Source organism: Halichoerus grypus, chromosome 4 (genome assembly GCF_964656455.1).
Source record: "Halichoerus grypus chromosome 4, mHalGry1.hap1.1, whole genome shotgun sequence".
NCBI classification, from domain to species: Eukaryota; Metazoa; Chordata; class Mammalia; order Carnivora; family Phocidae; genus Halichoerus; species Halichoerus grypus.
This window is the reverse complement of record NC_135715.1, coordinates 61064040-61087086: the sequence shown is the minus strand read 5'-3', so window position 1 is coordinate 61087086 and position 23047 is coordinate 61064040. Positions and strand designations below refer to the sequence as shown.

The window sequence follows — 23047 nt, the reverse complement described above, 5'->3', positions numbered from 1 at the left end:
ACTTTTCAGTTATTTTATTTTTTAGTATTTTGCTGATATTTTATTTTCATCATTTCTGTGTAGTTTCATTATAATGTGTTTCTTATAAAATGCATGTAGCTGGTTGATATGCTTCTTGTCCTATAATAACCTCTGCCTCCTAATTAGTTTAGTATAATAAAAGTCATTAGAATTAGTGACATATTTGGGCTTTATGTTTAGCTTGATTTTGTGTTCTCTGTTTGCTTTCATTTGTCATTTCCTTCCCCTCTTCTTTTCTAACCTTTTGTTACATTAACAAACTTTTCTGTATTACTCTAGTCTTCTCACTACTAGTTTTGAAGATACAGATTATATTTCTATTCTTTTAATAGTTTGTTTTTATGTACTTCCTATGGATTGTTCTAACAAATTCAGAAGTTGTTCAGTGTTCTTTTTTCCCTCCCAAATATGACAAACACATCTAACCACTAAAACCCTTCCATCCTGATATTGTTATCTAGAGTCATAATTTTACTTTAAAAACATTTTTTATTGTGGAAAACTTCAAACATAGTAAAAGTAGAGAGCACAGCACAACAAACCCTCATGCATCCATCATACAGCTTAACAATGATCAGCATTGTTCTTTACTGACCACCCTGCCCCTATACCTTTTTTTAAGGTTTGGAACATTCTAAGTCTGAGACATCAAATCATGTAATCCAATTTTAACTTTAAAAAAATAATAAAAAATATGTATTATTTTATATATATATATAAGTCTATAAGTCTATAAGTATATATAAGTATATAAGTATATATAAGTATATAATATATAGTATATATATATTAGTGTATATGTATACTATATGTATATACTATATATGTACTATATATAGTATATATATAATATATATAGTGTATATAGTATATAAGTAATATATTTATTACTTAGTATATATAGTATATATATAGTATATAAGTAATATAATATATATATAATATATAATATATAAGTCTGAGACATCAAATCATGTAATCCAATTTTAACTTTAAAAAAATACTAAAAAATATATATTATTTTATATATATATAATATGTATATATTCTCAAACTTAACTCAATTTGCTATTGTAGTTTATAGTATATATATAATATATATAATATATATAGTGTATATAGTATGTAAGTAATATACTTATTACTTAGTGTATATAGTATATATATATAGTATATAAGTGATATAATATATATAATATATAATATATAATATATAATAAGTCTGAGACATCAAATCATGTAATCCAATTTTAACTTTAAAAAATAATAAAAAACATTATTTTATATATATATTATATAATATATATATAATATATATATATTCTCAAACTTAACTCAATTTGCTATTGTAGTTTATCATTTTCTGAACTTGCTATAGTTTTTTCCTAGTCTATGCTTTTCCTCTGGTTTCAGTTTTCTTGCTGTTGTATATCCTCTAATAATTCTTTAAGATAGGTCAGTGGCTGGTAAACACTCTTATTGTTTGCATATCCAAAATTGTTTTATTGTTTTAATTGTAATTTAGTTGGGTATACAATTTTGACAATGATTTTTCTCCTGATCTTTATTATTGTTGATGAGAAAAATGCTGTTTTCCCTCTATAGATATGCTAACTTTCTCCCCAGCACATCCATAATGTTCTTTTTATCTTTATTTTCTTACGTTTCACTGTTGTATGTATGTCTGGGTCTGGACTTCTCTTTTATCCTGCTTGGCTCACTTTCTTCTGAGAACCCATGACTGTCTTTAGTTCTGGAAAATTTTTACCCATTATTTTTCCAAGTGTTGCTTTTCTTATTCTGTCCATTTTGGTCCTCCAAATAGATATGTTTTGGAGCTTCTCAATCTGTCCCCAATAACAACTAATTGTACTTTCATATTTTTTATTCATCTCTTTGTTCCATTCTAGGTGAATTCTTGAATACTATTTTCAAACCTATCTGGGTATCATCTATTAAGTTTTTAATTTAAATGATTATGTATCTCCTGTCTAAGATTTATATTTGTTCATATTTTTATATGTTCTTGTTTCAGTATTGCATAATTATTTCCCCTAATTTGAAGACATTTTAAAATGGATGCTGTTTTTTAATTTACCTTTTTGAGCATACTTACTTTAAGAGTGTTATCAAAATCCTCCATAAAAATAATTCCATCTAGACTTAGTTTCTGGTCCAACTTAAAAAAAAATTTCTTTTTGCCTATCCTTCTCTTATCATCAGATTTATTCACGTGTTTTGGAATTTTAGTTTACAGGATCATTTTGTTTTAGAAGTTTCATGTTTTGTTTTTAAATTTCCTTCCTTCCCTTTCTGTCTCTGTGCACCTCCTGCATATCTGTCAGATTTTGCTTTCTTCGGTGTGTTCTCCTCCATTCTTGCTAGCTGGAGCCATTGAAGAGTTACACTTCAGTGCAAGGGTGATCTAGAAAAAAATCTCAGTAATATGGCTTGTCTGTTTTGGCCCAATCTCTAGGAGAAGAATTCTTCCTGAGAAATTTATAACCATAGATTTGCCTTCACTTGGGTTTAGAATTTACAACACTTGGATGGTCTGGAAACATGTATTTTGATAAATCAACATTAAAATTGATAGTAAGAAATCATAATACTCTGGGATCTCTAGAAGAAATAAATATGAAACATCCTGGAGGGATATAACCTCAATCCAGGCTACACTGAATTTTCTCACTAAGGCACTGCTGAACATGAGTTCACAACTAAAAATAGAATCCACTATGAGAGATAGCAAGCACAACAAATAGCTGAATTAGACCATAAAGAACTTCAGATAATACAATTATCCTATGAATATTTAATGTTTATATAATAATTTAAATTGTACATTTAAAATTATTTAATCAAAGTAAAGAATGGAAACATAAGAAAAAAGCAGATCTATCAGAAAGGAGCAGGAAGATCTGGTAATTAACCAAATAGAACTTAAAAAAGTGAAAAAAATCTACTAATAGAAATCAAATGACAGTTTAAAAACAGAATAGGTACAGTTGTTGAGGGAATTAATAACTGCAAGTAGACCTGAAGTAAAAAATGATATTAAATGTGAAAGAGGAGTTAAGAGTCATGAAGGTCCAACATACATCTACAAGGAGTTCCAGAAGAAGAGAATTGGAGAAAAGCAATATTCAAAGCAATTATAGCTGTGAACTTTTTATAATCATTGAAAGCCATAAATTGTGGCATCTCGGAAGTAAAACAATAACCAAGTAGGAACGATGAAAATAAATTCACACCTAGACACATCATACTTTAAACTACAGAGGAATGAAGGCAAAGGGATGATCTCATGTAAGCACATACCTCAAGAATGATAGCTTAACAAATTGGGAGCTCTAATTGCTGGTCCACCCCAAATTTATGATCTCCAATTTTAGTGAGGTCCTCTGTGGTATCTGGCAATCCTATGCCTGGTTTGCTTCCTTCCAAACCCTCTACCCTGCATACTCACCCCCATCCACCTCACTCTTGTCATGTGACCATGCCTCCTTCACAGAGATAGTATGTGGTTTGTAAGTGGAATGGTTTTGTCTAGTTCCATAACTTCTCTCTATCCACATGAGTCCTCATTGCCTTCTCTTTCCCTGTCTTCCTTCTCAGACAAAAAACCATCTCCCTTTCTGCTGAAAGCACATCCTGGCACAGGTACTCTGAATCCCAGCCTTTCTCAGAGAATGTGTTCCTATTACTGTCCTTCTCCTATATTTTTAACGTCTCTCTATTAGCTACTTTCTCTCAGCATATACACATGCCGAAATCTGTCCCTTCTTGAGAAACACCAAAAAATCGTTGCCCTCATCTTCTCAAGTTAACACTGTCCTTTCAGATCCAGGCTCCCCTCAAAGGAGTTTAAGCTCCTTGTCACTGCTAGTTTACTTCCTACTGCTTTCTTGATCTCCTGTATGATGGTTCCTGTCACATAGCATGCTGAAATGTTCTTGCAGAGGTCATCTATTACCTTGAAATTGCCAGGTCCAACTGTCATTTCTGTCTTCCTCTTATTTGGCTGCTCCCTATCTGGAAATTCTCTGCCTTCTTGGCGTCCATGATGAACACTTTCTTGGCTCTTATCAGATCTTCCTCAGCCTCTTTACCTGCCATGTAAATATTAGGGATCATTGAGATGGTTTTCTTGGTCTCCTGCCTTCTTCCCTTCTAAGAATATCCATGTTGAGGTCTTAGATACAATTTCAATTCCTAGTCCTACTAATCAGTATCTGTGAGACCTTGGGCAAGTTTTATTAACCTCTCTGAGCCTCAGCTTCTTTATAAATTGATGGTGAGAATGTCTACCTCAGAGTGTTGTATTAGATGAAATATAGTTATGTGTAAAGTGTGTCAGGGCAGTCACTGGTGTATGATAAGGGCTCACTTTTTGGCAGCTGTTTTATTCTTTTTTTCCTCTTCTCTCTTCCTCTCCTTTTAAGAGTAGATGGGTATTAATAAATATCATAAAGGTTGTTGAACACAGGTCCAAGTAAACAGAATACTGATTATCCCAATAATGGCTTTTTTTTTTTTTTAATCAGTCTGGAAAGCCAAGCTGATATAATAAATAATTCATTACCTGGGTGAAAATGCAACTATTAAATTGCTTAAGTGAGAAGGGAAACTACTTTTCATATCTATTTTTCATTGTTTTGATATCATAAAGTTGATTTTTACCTCTTATTTCCAGGAATTTTGAAGAATCTGAAGATGAGTTGAGAAACGAAGTAGTAGAATCCCTGGAAAAACTTGCTACTTCCAAAGAGGAAGAAAAAAGAGAAGAGGCTCCTGGTTTCACTAAGGGTGCTGAAAAGTTCGGAGGAGAGGGGATAGGCACCCAGAAATATGCAGAATTAAATGAAGGTTTAGAGAATATTTCTATTCGAGCTAATGACAAAGTATGCATTGCTGATGAAAACCGAGAAACATCAACAACCCATCAAAATATACAAGTGTGATTATTGTACTTTTTCGTAAGTGGTAAGTCAGTATCTATTAACTGTAGTATCTGGGCACAAGTCATAAACATTCATTTTGTAAGAGTTTTCTAGCAATCCCAGGGATTTATTAATTTTTATACCAATTTAGACCTTGAGACTGACCAATTTGAGTGTAGAAATTAATATTTTACTTTAAAATTTCTATCAAGAAATCTTTCGGACAATATATGTGATAGGCAGACAGAGTAATGTTTCTCTCTTCCTGCCACCCTCCCCCCGCAATACACCCAACAATGTGAATATATTGTTACATGGCGAAGGGGAATTAAGGTTGCAGGTGAAATTAAGGCTGCTAATCAGCTGACCTTCAAATAGGGGAAGGTTTTTTTTGATTATCCAGGTGGACCCGATGTAATCACAGGGCTGTTTAACAGTGGAAGAGAGAGGCAGAAGAGAGGACCCAGAAGATGTCAGCGTGAGAGGGGCTCAGCCTGGGGCTACTGGCTTTGAAGACGGAGGAAGGGGCCACAAGCCAAGGAATGCAGGCAGCCTCTAGACGCTGGGAAAGGCCAGACAATGGACTTCCCCAGAAGCCTGCAGAAGGAACACAGTCCTGCTGACATCTTGATTTTAGCTTTAGACTTCTGACCTACAGAACTGTAAGATAATAAATGTGTGTTGTTTTAACTAAGTTTGATAACTTTTTAAGACAAGGATGGAAAACTAATTCATTTAGAGTAATGAATCTACCATTTTAGAAAACCGTGACTTTGAAATGTCTTCTATTGAATACACTTTTTTGAAGCAGATATTGACACTTAAGGGAGTAGGTTAACTGAGCAAAGAGAGGATCAAGGCATGTCATGTTAATTAGGCACCAAGTAATCATTTTACTATGTTTTATTGAATTAATTTCTAATAGCTTCAAATGTGTAGATTATAAACTTCTTAAAGGCAGGGACACTACTGGTCCTTGTATTTTATGCTGGTCTTTTTACATATGGTGCTTGGCAGGGTGCCCCATTAAACAATCCCAGTATTGAACCTGTGCCTGGAGTTTACCAGATATTTGTTGATTTATTGTGTTGTTGCTATGAAGGATGGAGTGGTTACATTTCTAAGTGGTAGAATTCTGCCTAAGATATATGCTCTGTAATAAAAATACAACTAAAATTGCACATTGATCCATTGCTGAGCTAAGAAAACAAAGATGAGGAAGGGTTGGTCAGATTATTTCGAGGTCTGCTTAGTGTTTACATTTGATATAATTTTATTAAATGTGGGGAAAGTATCAGGGATGCATCCCACATGATTTGTCTTTTATGCCTGTATTTTCCTGGTGATGTTGGAGGTACTGTTCTTTCAACTTGGTGTATTGGGTTATAATCTACTCTTTTCGGGAGAGTGCTCAGCATGGTCACATCATGAGGCTGAGAATATTTAAAAATTTCTCACCACTGTGTTAATGTCAACCTTGGTAACACATGACCCTGAGAGATTGGAGCATCATTAATTTTAGGAGTCCTTTAGTGGTCAATGTATACATGTTTAATTTACTTTCAGAACATTATGTGGTTCAGACATACTAAATCTGTTGGTGTGCTAAACAAATATTAAGCAGTATTTGAATGCATGGAAAATGAAACATGGTTCCTGAAAATCCCAAAGATCCAAAGACCATTCAGTTATATGGGGGGGCGGGGCAGAGCGGAGAATTAATGTTTAAGGTCAATGTTTAAGGTCATTGAGTCTGCTCCAATGACAAGATGCTTGGCTAAAGTCTCTAGCTAACGTTCATTCTAAGATTGAGTTCTTTGCTGTAAAGTAGGAAGTATTCATTGTGATAAGTACACATATCTGCAAGGTTTTTCAACCAACTTCAGCCCCTAATTTACCTTACCCATCTTATGTACACCATTACATAAATCATGTTCTTGAGGCACAATTGATTACTTTATTCTGGGTTTAGGTTTAGCAGCATGTGTCAAGTTGAAACTATTAATCAGACTTGCATGTGTTTTTAGAATAGATTTTATTAAAAATTATGCATCTTGGTAACTGTATCATAGCTACCAAACTGATCATTCTTTAAATGGTGTATCAACTCTTAACTTCCCTTCTAAGTCTTATAACACATGTAGTCCAAGTGAGCGTGAAGCACTCAAGTATTAGAACTGATGCTTCTTTAAAGCCAAGGGTGGCCTTAGAATTAGGGTGGGGACAGAGGAGAAAAATCAGCTGAGGAACAGTAGGAGAGGTAGGGAAAATTACAAGGGCATAAATTGATTCTAGTAATTTGCATAACTTCTTGTTGTGGATAACTTTTTTTGTTGTACCCAAATCTGTTGAAAGATTTAGCAGACGCTCTATTATATTATAGTCCTGGAGTCTAGGTACATTTACATAATTAAAACACAAGTATTCTGAAACATTTATAATTACACTGACCACTTATACTTTTGTCTATGACTTTGTAAAAACCCCTGAAAATTATTAAAATAAAGTGTATGAAGCTCTGCAGTGTTTTGTAGGTCTGAAATATTCGTTAAAAGAAAAATGTCTATTAAACCTGGCAACCTATTTTTCTTGGGTATCAGAGGCAAGACAATTTTGTTTTACCTTTGAATTCTTTCCCTCCCTCCCTCCCTTCCTTATTTTTCTTTCTTTTCTTTCTCTCTCTCTCCCTCCCTCTTCTTTCCTTCCTCCCTCCCTCCCTCTTTTCCTTCTTTCCTTCCTCCCTCTTTCTCTTCCTTCCTCCTTCCTTTTTTTCCTTTCCTTTCTTCCTTCCTCCCTCCTTTTTCTTTCTTCTTTCCTTCCTTTTCTTTTTTTTTTTCCTTCCCTCCCTCCCTCCCTCCTTCCCCCCTTCCTCCCTTCCTCCCTTTCTCCCTCCCTTCATTCCTTCCTCCCTCCCTCCCTTCCTTCCTTCCTAGCATGTGGAGCTTAGAAATTTAGAAATATTAGTAGTAGGTAATAATTCAGCATTGGGAGACTGCATGGGGGTGCAAATGTACATATGGGGGAAAGTATCCACGATAATGAAAATCACTTTATACCACAGATACAAACACATTTTGTATCTATTAAATCAAAGTCATATTAGACACAGATTACTATTCAAAGAACATGTAGTATGTATTTTATTATGCACAACCCAAATAAGAATGTGAATCCCCACTGCTGGGGGTGCAAAATATACTGCGTTTGGACCACTCAAAAACAAGTTTTATAGGAATGAATAATCACTCAGAAGTTCTCCAGACAGACAGTAGCTGACACATTGTCACTTTTCATGGTTATCAGTCATTCCGAAAAAAAAGACATATAACTACATTAGCAATAGGGAAGGTGAACACATATACAAAGTATGTTTCCAGTGATGTGTGTGGCAAATAAAAGTAATTTTGAAGAAACATGATTAAAAAATGCTTTTTGGAATTTCAGAATCCTTTCTTCCTGTACTGCATCCTTTCCTTCTGCTTAATCCACTTCAATGTATGGTTTTCTGAGGGTAGATGGGTAGACTGCAGGGGCAGTGGCACGAATCTCGCCCCAAGACTAGCTGTAAGATAAGAAAACCAACTGAGCTGGAGTCAGAATGCTCAGCTTATAAACCTGCAGGGTTTATACTTAAACAGCTTTGTGGGGCACCTGGGTGGCTCAGTCGTTAAGCGTCTGCCTTCGGCTCAGGTCGTGGTTCCAGGGTCCTGGGATCGAGCCCCGCATCAGGCTCCCTACTCAGTGAGGAGCCTGCTTCTCCCTCTCCCTCTACTCCCCTGCTCCTGCTTCTCTATCTCAAATAAATACAATCTTAAAAAAAAAAACAAACCAGCTTTGTGAGACTGAAGGAATCTTAAGGTCTTTAAATTGTTCTTGTCTATAAAGTTGAAAATGAGAAAACTGGACCCGAGGATTTGTAGGGTTCCTTCCTTCCAGCTCCAATGTCCACCAGTCTTCCTTTTCTAAACTGAATCATCGCCACCCAAAGCTATGTTGGAGTCACATCATCCTGGGACTCTGTTTTGCTGCTTTTTGATCTGATGACAGACAGTGGCTGCAGACGAGTCAACAGTGTAACTGGGAGTAGATGATGAAGCTGGCTGGGTCCATGACTGGATGAGAGGAGTGTCACATGCCCCTAACACAAAGATGTATCAGACCATGCAGGAGGTCGGTTCACTGAACTAGTAGGAGCTAATTATGTATGCAGAAAACGCCAAGGGTTGTAGGTCTCTAGAGCCCGATCTGCACATCCACATACTTTTCCTGCTAGTGATTCAGCACAGAAGTCATGTTAAAATCAGCACAGTAGTTCTAGCTACCAACTTAGTATCCATGAGTCTAGCTTGAGTCTTAACGCATTAATAAGGAGGACTGATTACAGAAGACATTTACTATATATTGTTACTTTTAATTAAATTACTTTATGAAGGTACCTTTAAAAAAAAAAAAAAAAACTTCTCTAATTTTCAAGGTACTCTCACATACTTTCCAAATCAGAATCACTAAGAGGTATGAGGAGAGGTATTACCATCTCCAGATTATGGATGAAGAATCGGAGTTCCAAAAAGATTAAGAAGCAGCTTGAGTCTTAGGAGGTCGGAGGTTTGTAAATGATGATGCTGGGGTCAGGCCCAGTATTCTAACCGCTAGTCCAGAGCTCTTTTCTAAATGCCACCTCATTGTCTCACAACACACAATGCTCCCAACAGAGACCGGGCGGACGGAGGCGGTTAGTCCATCGTCACTATGAGAAAAACAACTTAGCACGATGTTCTCACTCAGACCTTCAGAACAGCTTCAAGCTGACTTGCGGCCCCCGAGATGTGGAACTGTGACGGGATAGTGAGGGTATCCCTCTGTATCAGTACAGATGTACTGGTAGCCCTGGACAAAAAGCCCCTCTCACGGACCCCGAGCTACGGGAAGATTGCGGGCAGCGCCCGGGCCTCGGCTGCCGCCTCGGGGGGCAGCCCCGACCCGCGGGGCAGCCATGGTCCGTCTGTCTTTTCACCACGTGCTCTTAGTACGTGATGACGCCTGCTTCACGTGTCTTTTCTCTTTTAAGAAAATCGTCAGATATATTCAAGAAGGTCATCCACAGTGGCATTTAGAATTTAAATGTACCAGAATTTTTCTGTGTTCCCAAGATGTCAGAACCATTCTAAAAGACTAATCAACTAATTGTCAGTCTTCCATTTTCCATTCAACATTTCCTATTTTCTAAAGGGAAATTCTCTTTCCTGGGTTCTAAAGTACAGTGATTTGACAAATAGGATCTGAAAAGCAGGATTCTACCCACATTAAGACTGTTCATTTTTTTTCTGTCAGATCCATATTTTTCAGAATTTGGGACAGAATACTAATCTAAAATTTTTTCATTTAAACCAGTTAGGTAATTTTGCCTTTTTCTCATTTTCATTGAAATAAATATCCTGTCTATATACATACTGCAGAGAGCACTGCTTAGGCTGACTTTATTACAATACAGAAAACGGTTAGAAAGATACTAACATATGAAGGTGTTTAGCCGTTTTATGTAAAATATCTTTAATCTGGACATATATGGCATTATTTAAATAAGTTCTCCACAGAGGACAGGAACGCCAGTTCAAACTCCTGATCAGAGAATCTGCTTACAGATGCCCGAGCACTGCTTCGGATTTGGAGTCTCTTTTCCTCGGACATGGAAAGAATATGAGCCATGGTCTCCGCGTAGCTGTCTTCGCTTTCAGCCAGAAACCCAGTTCTCCCTCCGTGGTGAGGCACGACAATGTCCAGCTTCGGGCCCCCTGAATTGTGGGCAAGGATAACCGTGCCAGCTGCCATACACTCAACAACTCCTGAGGAACAAACAGAAACCACGTATGACATTTTGAGAGCCATCATGAGAACAAAGATGAGCAGAAACCTCCACAAATTATAAGACACTCATGAGAAATTCAAGTAAATGTCTGTTGTGTCTATAAATTTGCTCATTAAACTTCCCTGGTACCAAATAATTCTAAGCTTTTTTTCGTTTTTAAGCTTCAGAATAATGCTGCTTCACTCTTCACTGAAACAGACAAGAACAGTCTATAAAAAACAGACATACTGCGGATTAGAAAACAAAGTAGAAGACTACAGAATGCTAGCAAGACGGCAGATAATTAATGGTTACTGAAAGGTAAAAGGTGTAAAAAGGTATCAAAGCGAAATTTCAGGAGTTCAAATGAGAGCATTAGAAGGTTTCCCTCCTCCCTCTACTTCTTCTCTTCTCCTTTGTTGGCAACTCTTCTTTTGCCCACTTCTGAACCGCTCTTGTTTCAGGGCCTCCTCCGCTGGGCACACTTTCTCTAGGCAATTCTACCCTCATCCGTGGGGCTTCTGGAATGACCTGGACAATGACTCAGACAACTCTCCAGTCTGTGTTTCCAGGTCAGGTCCCTCACTTGCACTGCAGACTCGTGTAGACAACTGCCCACTGGACACACACTTCCGTGTCCCCCGGATCGTTCTAACTCTACATGCAGGGAACCTGGCTCATCAGCTGCCTCTCCTCTTGGAGTCCGTCTCTAGGGGAAAGCCATCCACCATTCACACAGTTGTCTAAACTCAAAGCCCCGGGAGGTCCTCTCCGACTCTTCTTTCTCCTTCGTTTAACAAATCCCGTTCATTACCAAGCCCTGTTCAGTTGTGCTTCAGAATCTCCCTCGAGCATGTTCGCCTACCACCTTCAGACCCAGCACCTCGTCTAGGTTGCCCAACACATCCTCCTGCCTTCCCCATCCGGCTCTCCCTGCTCCCCACCAATCCCCCCCCCACGCGGCAATCAGAGTGAACTTGAGGAAACAGAAAGCTTTTAAATCCAACACTTAGACTCAGTCTCTCTCCCCCGGCTTCACACAGCCACGGGATCTGGCCCCAGCTCCCCTCTCCACAGGCGTGCTGTTCCTCCTGCAGGTTCAGGCCAGACCGAACCCTTAGTTCCTTGAGCGTGCCGGCTAATGCTCCTTTGTCACACCGGTCACAACGCCGCTCCCTCTGCTGGACATCCTCCTCTCTTCTGTAAGGCTAACTTCCAATTACTGTTCGGGCCCCTGCTTCCATGGCATGTCATTTCCTTGGGCAACTGTTCTCCGACCACACACATCTGTGTCAGGTGTTTCTCTTGGGCGCTTTCATGTTGCCCCACACTTGCCCTGGCACAGCTCTCAGCACCCTGTCCAGTAAAGCGCTGCTGAACTGGTCGGAGGCACACACAGAGCTGGAAGTCTCTGCACACCAGCTCCCACCGGCTGCGCCTGGCACAGCGAATGCTCGGTGCGTCTCCATGCAAGAAGGCACAGAAGTCAGGCCCTGTACGGAAGCGCTGGACCACACAGGTCTTGCTGCATGTCTGGGCTTCGTCGTGCGCTACCAACTAGGGACAGATAGGAGTGTAAGATAAACTGTGGCCTTAGGAGAGGACACTTCATTCGTATGTTCTTCTGTTTTCCCTGAACACCTGGCGGTGTGCGGCACAAAGCAGCCACTTGAGAGATACATCTTGAACCAGATCAGACACAAACCAGCACTTGATTTTACATCAGAATGTATGCATAGCAGGAAGTCAGGGGTAGAGAGTGCAATTTGTGCTAGACAAAACAAGGAAGGCTAAATTAAAGGCTAAGGAGATTAAAGTCAGACACTTATAATGGGATTTGGCAGAAAGAGGAGGGGCCATTCCAGTAATGAGTAAGGAATCAGCAGAACCAACAGAATTACTGTGAGGAGCCCAGTGGGCTCAGCTTTTGGTGTACAGCAAAATCACCTGAGGGACTTTACCAAAACACATCTACGTGGGCCTCACCCAGAGATTCCGATTTGGTCCTTCAGTGAGATTAGGCCGGGAACCTGTCCCAGTCTGCAGGTGGGGTTAGGTGGGGCAGGGAAAGTGGGGCAGGTAAGAGCAGGGGCTGTCTGAGTGAGGATCCAGGCTCTGCCTCTTACTGCGGCCGAACAAGGGCAAGTTCAAAACCTCTCTGTGCCTGCGTTTCTTTATTTGTAAAATGGAAATAAGAATATATATGAAGCAGGGTTTCAGAGAGGATTAAATCAGATAATGTAAAGATTTCAACAGTGACCTACACACGCAGTCAGTTGTCAATAAATATCAGCTATTATTAGTGACTACATACAGTTATGTCCTGCAGGGTCTCAAATGAAAAAAGCTTACTTGGTGGACTGGGAGAAGAGCACTAAGGCTGGATAAAAACCTCCACAGTATCAACATTTTACCGAGAGAACCTAAAATGTACAGACAGACTCACCAATCCCAAAATGCTCGTTCCACATGGTATGCAGACCAATTGTTGCTTCAGACAAGTAATTCTTTAACTCATCAAATGGGATGTTTATTTTAAATTCCACATTTTCTTGAATTCCTAGATCCTCAGAAAGCCTTCTCAGTTGGTTTACCCTCAGCTCATCATCTTGGTTTCGACAACCTCCAATGAGGACAAGTTTCAGTGAAGGCAGTGACTCAGCCACCTTCTTATTCAGCAATTTAGCAAAGGCTTTGATCTGCAAAGGATGATTCTTTTCAGGCCGGAACTGGCCAATGGAAACCAGTAAATGGCCTGGGGTTGTCTTTTTGTCACGTAAGGGAATGTCCAGAAATGTCTGCACATCACAAGGTGGATAAACAATGTTAGTGCAATTCCCAACTTTCCACAGGGAGAGAATGTGGTTTAGTGTCCAAGAAGAATTGACCATCACTACATCACTGCAAGAACCAACAAGTCCATAAACAAAAGCAAATAAATAATAATAGATGAGCTTTACTTTGCTGAGAAAAGGATTCCTGGTAATGAAGGCTGCATTGTTAAATCCAACATTTTGATTCTTCACTACGGAGAGCATGTCCATGCTGATCGTGGGATAATGAACATAGCTTCCGATGCGACAACCGCCTAAATACTTAAACAGAGGAAGTGTAAACGCGTATCCCATTGAATCGATGTAGACGTCGGGAACACACTGCATTAGAGCTTCCCAGCCAAGAAGAATGGACCCTAGACTTTGGCCCAGCAGTGTGAAGTGAGGATAGAGTGAATCTTCCACAAGGTAGCGTTTCCTTAAGAAAACAAACTTTACTGGGTGAGTGAGTCTGATGTTAAATCTTCGGAAAGCACCTTCTAGTATCTGCTGACCACTGACGTTAACATCACCAGTATAAACGACATAAACTGCTTCGGGATACCTAAAATAGAATGTAATAGTTAAGGTTTTCATTAGTTTAGGTGAAAACCAAGCAAAAAGTTGTAGATACTTATTTTCTCACAATCATAAAGAGGGTTATTTTTAGATTGAAAAAAAAAAAATTTCCATTGTTTTTCATTCATTGTACTTGGTCTCCTGATGCTCCTCTTTCCGGAGTCTCCTGCTGCCCTGCGAGCGAAATGTTAGTCCTCCAAATAAGACCTCTCACTCTTTGCTACTTCCTCTTCTAAGAATTTCACATAGCGCAGACATCAACAAAAATTGCTGATTGACATTTCCGTTTTTAAGAAATATTCAGAAACTTTATTTTGACAACTCTCTCAATATAAAATGGTAATAAGATACTAATAACATTCACAAACAAGAGTTCAAATTTACTGGATGTATCTCTAGATAGGATCATACATGCCAGAACATTACTCAGGGTTTTATCTGAGATGCGACAAGATTCTAAAAGCCAGATCCGGTGCCTACATCAAAATTAGAGATGACATGATTATAACGGAAATACGTAACACCACACTCTTGTGACTATTTATGCTTTTGGCATTTGCTCTGATTGTGTGTGTTTTTAGTTATTCTTTGAGTCATCAAAGATTTATTCCGTATCTAGTATGAGCTAGTAGGTTCTGGGGATTCAGAGATTAGTCTTTACCTTCAAGGAGCTGAGTCCAGTGGGAGAGAGAGAGATGTGAACATAAAACTGCAAAACACGGTGATATGTGTGGATAAAGATCGCCATAGGGTGTTGTGCAGGCCTAAAGGATGAGCATCCAACTGCACCTCCCAGCAGCCAGAGTGATCCTTATAAAATGTAAAAAGGATTGTCACCTCTGGCTGCTTAAAGATGGCCACAAATTCTTTGACACTTATCAAGCGGTGGGATCTATGTCCCCTCCCCTGGAATAACAGTGGGCTCTGTGACTCCTTTTACCATTCAACTATGTCAAAGGTGACATTTCGCCAGTTTCTAGACCCAGGCTCTGAGAGAATGGCAATTTCTACTTCGCTCTAGACAAGTCGGCTGTCACGTAAGGAGTCCGGCTATCCCGAGGCTGCCATATTGTGTGCAAGCCCAAGGCAGTCACGTGGAGAGGCTGCGGGATGACAGAGATGCCTGACCCGTGCCCCCCACCCTCAGCCGCTGGAGCTGTTGCAATTGTCCCAGCCCAGGAAGCAGACATGTTAAGAGAGGCCTTCAGATGACTCGGCCCCAGCTGCCATCTAGCTGCAGCCGCTTGGCATGAGGGATTCCCAACAGGGCCCGTCAGTCCCCAGACGGTTAGAAATAATGATACATTCTTGTTTTAGCCATTACATTTTGGGGAGGTTATGCAGCAACAGATAAGCAGAGTGTCATCCCTCTGTCTGAAATCCTCATAGGGTTTTCCATAGCGCTCAGAATAAAATCAAAACTCCTTACCCTATTCACTCAAGCCCTGTGTAACCTGGCCCTGCCTCCACTCTCTCACGTGCCCACGGGGTCAGCCAAACTGGATTCCTTTCTGTGAACAAGCCATGCTCCTTCTGGTCTCAGGGGACTTGCAGGAGTTGTTTCCTCTGCTTTGAATTCTCTTTTCTCATCTTCACTGTCTCTTCCTGAGGCAGACAGTATGGTTTGTGGTTTATAATGCGGACTCTGGTAACTCAGTTTCCTTGTCTGTCAAATGCGGGTAACAGTAACAACCTCATACGGTTGTTGTGAGGACTGAGTGAGCTAACGCGTGTAAAGCACTTCAAACAATGCCTGGCATCCAGTAAATGCTCAGTAAATTTCAGCTGCTTTTGTCATTTAGACTAAAGCTAAGTATTACCCCCCTGGAGATTTTCCCTAATTACTCAGTCTAAAGTGTGGACTCACAAATTATCCTATTCGGTTTTCTCACATAGCATTTCTCACCATTTGATATTTTTCTTCTTTGCTTATGATCTTGTCTCTCTCTCTCAACTAAAATCTAAGGTCCATGCATGGTGGAGCTGTCACAAAACTTTACCAATGCCCTCAAGAGCTAGATAATCCAGTTAGACAAGTTAATGCACAGAGTTATGAGAAGCAAAGAACCGGAGGGATTAGAGTAGGAGTAGGGAAGGCCTCAAGGAGATGGATAGTAAGCGGAGATTTAAGAAAATGTTCTGAATCTAGGCAGTTATGGAAGATGGCAGAGGAAATGCAGGGGTGGTGGCTGGAAGCCAGGGTGAGCCAAGAATATAGAAATGTAGAGTGAAGGGAATTCCGCGTGAAGGCTCTGGAACTGGATGAAGGGGGTGTGCCAGGAAGTAGCGTAACCATGGAAGAATAATAGTTTTCCTCCTATGATACAACGATCAATGGAACTTGGACTTTACCATGTTTGTTCCTCTCTACAAGGGGATCGTAAACATTTTTGGGGTGAGTATGGGGGTGCGGGTGGGGAGAAGGAAGCCTAAAACTTTAAATGACCAGTTAACAGCATACTCTTTCTAACATGGTAACTTAAGACTTCTAACTGATAGTGATATCAACATCAGAATCAAATAGATGCTTTTACAGATTATTTCCTGTGTACCACTACTGACTAAAAGTATTCAGGTTTAAAGCGCTCCCCATGACTTGGTATATTTACTATTCAACTTCTTCTCCATGCATTCTTCCAAAGTGACAGTTATCCCCACTAAATTTTGCCATCAAAGGGCAGGTACTTTCCCTTTCTATTTCTTTATCATAGCAACTAAAATTCAATAGGATCTTGTAAGGCGGGTTGGCATATAACAGAATTATTTCCTTATTGAAGAAGAGTTAATTCCTGGCTATGAATAAGGTATTCATATCTGGATAATGGTGAATATCTGGATAATGATTTTTTTTTTAAATGGTAATAATAGAGTAAATTAGCTAAGAAAGATGCATACCTACTTTTTCTGCAGGGCTCTTAAGGCACACCACAAAACTCTTTCTCCTCCTCCACCAGCATTGCAGTATGGATGAAAAAATGCAACCACCATTTGCTTTTTCCCATTTTTGCTAGCTGATACTGACGTTTTCTTTCTCTGTAGCATCAGTCTGATTCCCCAGAGGATAATGAACAGACATACACATAAAGTTCCACAGACTGTCAGCCCAGGGAGGAATAATGAATAAAAAAATCTGAAACAAAAAGGAAAATGTAAAAATCGACACAATGCCCATTCAAAAGAAACTACAAATTAAAGTCTGCTTTTACATATCCGCTTTCTATATTAATAGTGAAGACAAAATTTTTATAGCTGGAAGTCTGCTAACAAAATACTCAATTTTTAATATTCTAACACCTATAAAATGTCCAATGTCAAAAGGCAAATCCTCTTTAATTTCAATCTCCACAGAATGCTAGCAATTCAATATAACTTTTCTTTTTAATTGGCAGTGAAAATCAATGATGAGCCACCTTTCTCCTAACAGTGTGTATGTGTTAAAGGATTAAAAACAAATTTAATTACTAACCTAAACAAGACATGATTAGGAATGGCATCTGACCCTCAAAATTATGACACAGAACTCAAGCAATATGTCTTTGAATGATCAATAATGAACTCTTTTTTTTGTTGTTAAGATTTTATTTATTTATTTGACAGAGAAAGACAAAGCAAGAGAGAGAACACAAGCAGGGGGAGTGGGAGAGGGAGAAGCAGGCTTCCCGCCGAGCAGGGAGCCCGATGCGGGGCTCGATCCTAGGATCCTGGGATCATGACCTGAGCCGAAGGCAGATGCTTAATGACTGAGCCACCCAGGCGCCCCAATAATAAACTTTTAATTAGGTAAAAGTTCGATGATATAGTAAATCATTTTCATTCTCTCACTTCACCTCAAATAGAATAATTTCTGGGGCAAGAGGAACTTAGATACCTCCATTTCTTTTCTTTTTTTTTAAAGATTTTATTTTATTTATTTGATAGAGAGAGCACAGGCAAGGGGAGCGGCAGGCAGAGGGAGAGGGAGAAGCAGGCTTTCCGCTGAGCAGGGAGCCCGACACGGGGCTTGATCCCAGGACCCTGGGATCATGACCTGAGCTGAAGGCAGCCGCTTAACTGACTAAGCCACCCAGGTGCCCCGATACCTCCATTTCTATTACAAGTTCTGCATTTGATCTGTTTCTATGACCCTAAAATCACTGCCTTCCTTCAGGTGCCTCTAAATGAGTTGCCAAAAATGCACCAACAATCTACTTCACGCACATTAGTGAACTCGCTCCCACACTGACTGCTGAAAGGTTCTCTTACTGCCGGGCTGACTAAAGCTCTGCAAACACAAGGAAGGACCCCGGCTTGTTCACCACTGGATGCCAATGCCTAGCATATTTAGTTTGGAAAACAAATTTCTCATGTGGGATTTCCTATTGTGAATAAGTCTATTACCTGAAGAGGTATTTGACTTATTAAAATGATTTGGTCTCAGGATAACTTTATACTCTTAAAAATAACTGAAGACCCCATACAGCTTTTGTTTCTATCAGGATTTCCCAACCTCAGCACTACTGACATTTTGGACCACATAATTCTTTGTTGTGAGGCCTATCCTATGCATTATAGGATGTTCCTGGCCTCAACCCACTGGATGCCCATAGTACCCTACCAATGATGGCCGTAAGAATTATCCCCAGACATTGCTAAATGTCCTGCAGGGGTAACATCACTCCTTGTTGAGAACTACTCATTTACATTGATTTATCTACCAATATTTAGCATATTAGAAATGAAACTGAGGAATTAAAAACATTATGAATTATCCCAAAAGTAATGACAAATCCATACATGTTAATATATCTTAGTTTTACTAAAAAAAAACAAAAAACAAAAAAACAAAACCCTATATTTTCCAAACCAATAAATAAATAAATAAATAAATAAATAAATAAATAAATAAATAAATTCAGTAAGAAGGCTATCACTGTTTTATATTTTTGCAAGATTCTTTAATGTCTGGCTTAACAGAGGACAGTGGCTTTTCACATCTGCTTCTGCATTCAATTTTGGTGCTATGTTGTTTTATTTGAAGTATATGAAGGCAATCCAGGCTCACTCAGATATGTAGTAGGAAGAGGGAGTATGTTTAAATAGCCCTTTCAGATACAGTATTTTTCTGTGATATTATACCAAATTAGACAAGTGGCAATTTCTTAATGGCCAGGTGCAACATGGAATATGAAACTGAATCAATGACCTTTTCATACTCTGTTATATTGAAATCTATTGGCCTATCTTACAATTTGAATGAATCTTTTACCTATACATGATTTTGTAACATCATGACTTGATTATTTGGAAATTATTGGTTCATGACTCATGGAGACTTTCCAAATGTGGGCACATTTCATTGTACAATATCCCCAAATCACATTTGTTAATATCACTACCCAGCTCATCAGGAAAATCTTTTAATTACTGGAAAGTGGTCAAGCTCTGAATGGCAGATACAAGTTTTCCAAAGTTCTAATTTTCACATGAAAGTTCAAACTTTATTATTAGCAACAAATTTTGTCACTTGTTTTCTTTGAAGTGACAGGTCACTTAATTTTCAAATAACCAAGTCAGAAGAACCACAGTTTATCTGTCAGTAATTTTTCAAGTAGAAACCATGTCCCATAAAAAAAAGTGTCTAATTCAGCTTGCAACTTAGCAATCATACAAGAGCTTTTCTTTGAGATAACCATCATACTTCAGTATGGAGACATTATATAGAATATTAAAAAGATATGTATTCAAAGCAAGGGTTAATATTTAACAAAATTAATTTTTACTGTTTCAAGGACATTCTTAATAAAACTGGCTTTAGCAAGTGCATGGTGTCGAAAAACACAAGACTATTAGAACACTTTGATGTCATTGCTTCGATTTGTGCTAATTAGCAGTTTTATCCACCATTACTTTTGCACTATCGGTGCAAACATAATGAAAAAGCAAATGTTATCTTAAATTATTATAAAAATGGTTTTGACCTTGAAGAACTACTAAAAGGGTCTTGGGGACCTGCTAGGTCTATGCCCATACTTTGAGAACCACTATCTTAAAGGATGAACAGAGAGTGCCTGAGTGGCTCAGTCGCTAAGCTTCTGCCTTCAGCTCAGGTCATGATCCCAGGGTCCTGGGATTGAACCCCTGCATCAGGCTCTCTGCTCAGCAGGAAGCCTGCTTCTCCCTCTCCCACTCCCCCTGCTTGTGTTCCCTCTCTCGCTGTCTGTCAAATAAATAAAAATAAAATCTTAAAAAAAAAAAGGATGATCAGAGTTTGACAGAAGTGGTAAGATTTGTGATTTATTTAACATTTGGAATATATGAGTTCATTAAAGCAGTATTATACAGCTTTCCCAGGACAAGCCAAAAGCCTATTTAATTTAAAATGTGGCTGACCTATAGAGTATAAAGATTTTTATGGCATTTCCTTCTAATGATTTAAGTGGTAAGATTCATGTGATATATTTTCAAATTGAACGATTTAACTTAAAATCAGAAAAAAAAACATATTAATGACTAAAGTTGAGCCAGTCCTTTATTCTGTTAGTTTCAAAGACACAGACTCTATAAATAAGTTTATTAAACATCCTATAGTACTTGTACATTAAAATTACCCATTTTAGGGGTGTCTGGGTGGCTCAGTCAGTCATGCACCAGGCTCAGGTTATGATCTCAGGGTCCTTGGATCCAGCCCCTTGCCAGGCTCCAAGCTCAGCAGGGAGTCTGCTTAAGAATTCTCTCTCCTCCTCTCCCTCTGCCCCTCCCCCATCTCTAAAATAAATAAATCTTAAAAAAATTACCCATTTTAGAATTTGTTTAAATATAACTAAAAATATGTGCCATTAAATAATGCTTACCATAGAAACACACAGCTTTCAAAAGATAACTGAAATCAACAGTGAGTCATTCATTCAACAAACACTTATTTAGCCTATTATAATGTGCAAAGCACTGAATTAGGGATATTTCAAATGGCAGGGAAGAATATGAAGCTCTGAAAACAGAATTTCCTGTTCAAAATGTTTTAAATAATCATTATAGAATTTGATGTAGAGGGGACAAAAATGAAGAAACAATACCTGAATTTTGGAGAGAATATGTATATACTGCTATTCAGGATGCTATGTGTTAATTACAAATTTTCAAACTGAACAAAAATAGGTAGGTGTTGAAAGAACTGTGTAGATGGAATATACTAGGTCTTCTTTTTCTTTTTCTTCTTCTTCTTTTTTTTTATAAATACAGGGCAAGGCACGTAAAATACAGTAGTATTACAATAACAAATACAGGAAAAAAGTCTGGGTTTTTTTCACCAAAATGTTAACAGTAATCATCTCTGGATGGTAGCATACCTGGGGAATTTTCTTTTTTGCTCATCTATTTCCTAACTTTTCTACAAGAAACAATGTATTACCTTGTGATAAAATTTTATGTAACTATTTTTACATCAACCAGAAATAAAGATCAATGGATAATCATGAAGCAGAGGATTCAACATAAACTTTATATTGGTGAAAATAAAAAGAACCCTCACTAAAATGGAGTCAGGTCAGAAGGGGCAACGCAAAACGAACCCTATCACTCACACGTTAAATGTCATGAAGAACTGTCAATTCTAGCCTCCAAGAGAAAAATCCTAAAGGGGAAGGAATTGTCAATTATAGACCCCAAAAGAAGAATCCTAAACAGGAAGAAATCATCACTAACAGGCCCCAACAGGGAACGCTGTACATCGCATCTCCTACAAGAGTACTTCTGCAACTCGGCCAATGAGAAATCCTCACCACTCTAGCTTTTCTCCAGACTTTCCTTCAACCCCCACCCCCCAACTTCCTCCTTCTCCATAAAACAATGGTCCTGTCCTTTGTTGGACTTGCCTATGGTTTTGCCATAGCTTGTGCATCCAGAAATGCAATTCTCTACTATTCCCGGAAAACAAAACAAAACAAAATCATTTTTGCTGTTAAGTTAGCTGTTTTATTTTTAAGGTTAACATACTTAAGTGACATATGTTAACAGTGACAGTTCCAGTGAGTGAAAGCGGGGAAACTACGACAGGAGAAGGAAGAGCCAGTTTATTCTTTACCAAAAGGAGAGACACGATAGTTTGGAAAATGATTCGTGGCTCAATCATAAAGAAAAACGAGGACTGAATATGAATAATTTATGAAAGAAGAACTGGAGTGCGAAGAAGAGAGAGAAAAAAACAGGAAGGGAAATTCGATCCCGCACCAGAATGGGGCAGGCGAAGAAAACGCGGTAAACCCAGTCAGCTCCAGTCTAATTAGAAGACTCCAAAGTGAGAGGAAGAGCGCTCACTGTCCTTGAGGAAATTGCCTAGACCCGTATCAAGAAGCTCCTCCTCCCCGCAAATTTCAGTTGCACCGGGCGGACAAATATCACCGTGAAACAAAACGCCTGCAAACCCATACCACCTGCTCCTCACCTCAGTAACTCGCACAGGTACCAACCCCCTTCGGTGGTCGCCATCTTTCCTCGACCCCCGAACTCAGGAAGCGCTTCGCTGTTCCTCTTCTCTATTGGCTCCTGAGGAAGCGGGCGGTGTTCTCTCCGCCCTCACGGGGCACATTGTGCATTTCAATTGGCTGCTGGTAGTAGCTTCCCACGGCCTTCCAGCCAATAGAATCTCCCGGAGGGGGAGCCAAGTTTTCGGCGTGGCGCACGAGCATCCCGCCCCTCTAGTGGGCGGGGCCGTAATGGGAGTTGGGCTGGGGAGGGCGTGGCCTGTGATGGACAGCCGGCGCACCCGCCCCCCGCCCCCTCCCCCCACTGGAAGCCCCTAGCCCGGAGCCCGCCAGCGGTTGAGACCAATGGGAGGCCCTTGCGCGGCTCAGATCGATTTTCCAAGTGCG

The 23047-nt window shown here is 39.2% G+C and overlaps 2 protein-coding genes across 3 annotated transcripts in view; one reads left to right on the top strand and one right to left on the bottom strand.

The window, feature by feature from the left end:
- NEK5 (NIMA related kinase 5) overlaps positions 1 to 5427 on the top strand; it is a 54334-nt gene extending 48907 nt beyond the window's left edge. The window contains exons 22-23 of the mRNA XM_078069956.1: positions 4718 to 5007; positions 5402 to 5427. Coding sequence (XP_077926082.1) covers positions 4718 to 4985 — 268 coding nt within the window. The 3' untranslated portion in view covers positions 4986 to 5007; positions 5402 to 5427. The remainder of the gene's footprint in view (positions 1 to 4717; positions 5008 to 5401) is intronic.
- A 2647-nt stretch (positions 5428 to 8074) lies between these two features.
- Positions 8075 to 22747, bottom strand: ALG11 (ALG11 alpha-1,2-mannosyltransferase). Of its 2 annotated transcripts, none has more exons than XM_078070407.1 (4): positions 22621 to 22747; positions 17101 to 17331; positions 13256 to 14187; positions 8075 to 8526 (listed from the first exon to the last, which is right to left on the bottom strand). In XM_078070407.1, the coding sequence occupies exons 1-4, from the start codon at positions 22662 to 22664 to the stop codon at positions 8405 to 8407; spliced, it is 1329 nt and encodes a 442-aa protein (XP_077926533.1). In that variant the 5' UTR covers positions 22665 to 22747; the 3' UTR covers positions 8075 to 8404. The 2 variants fall into 2 exon arrangements, with proteins under 2 accessions (XP_077926533.1, XP_035957232.1); XM_036101339.2 differs by having other exon boundaries at positions 8075 to 10807; positions 22621 to 22746.
- Between the last annotated feature and the right edge of the window lie 300 nt (positions 22748 to 23047).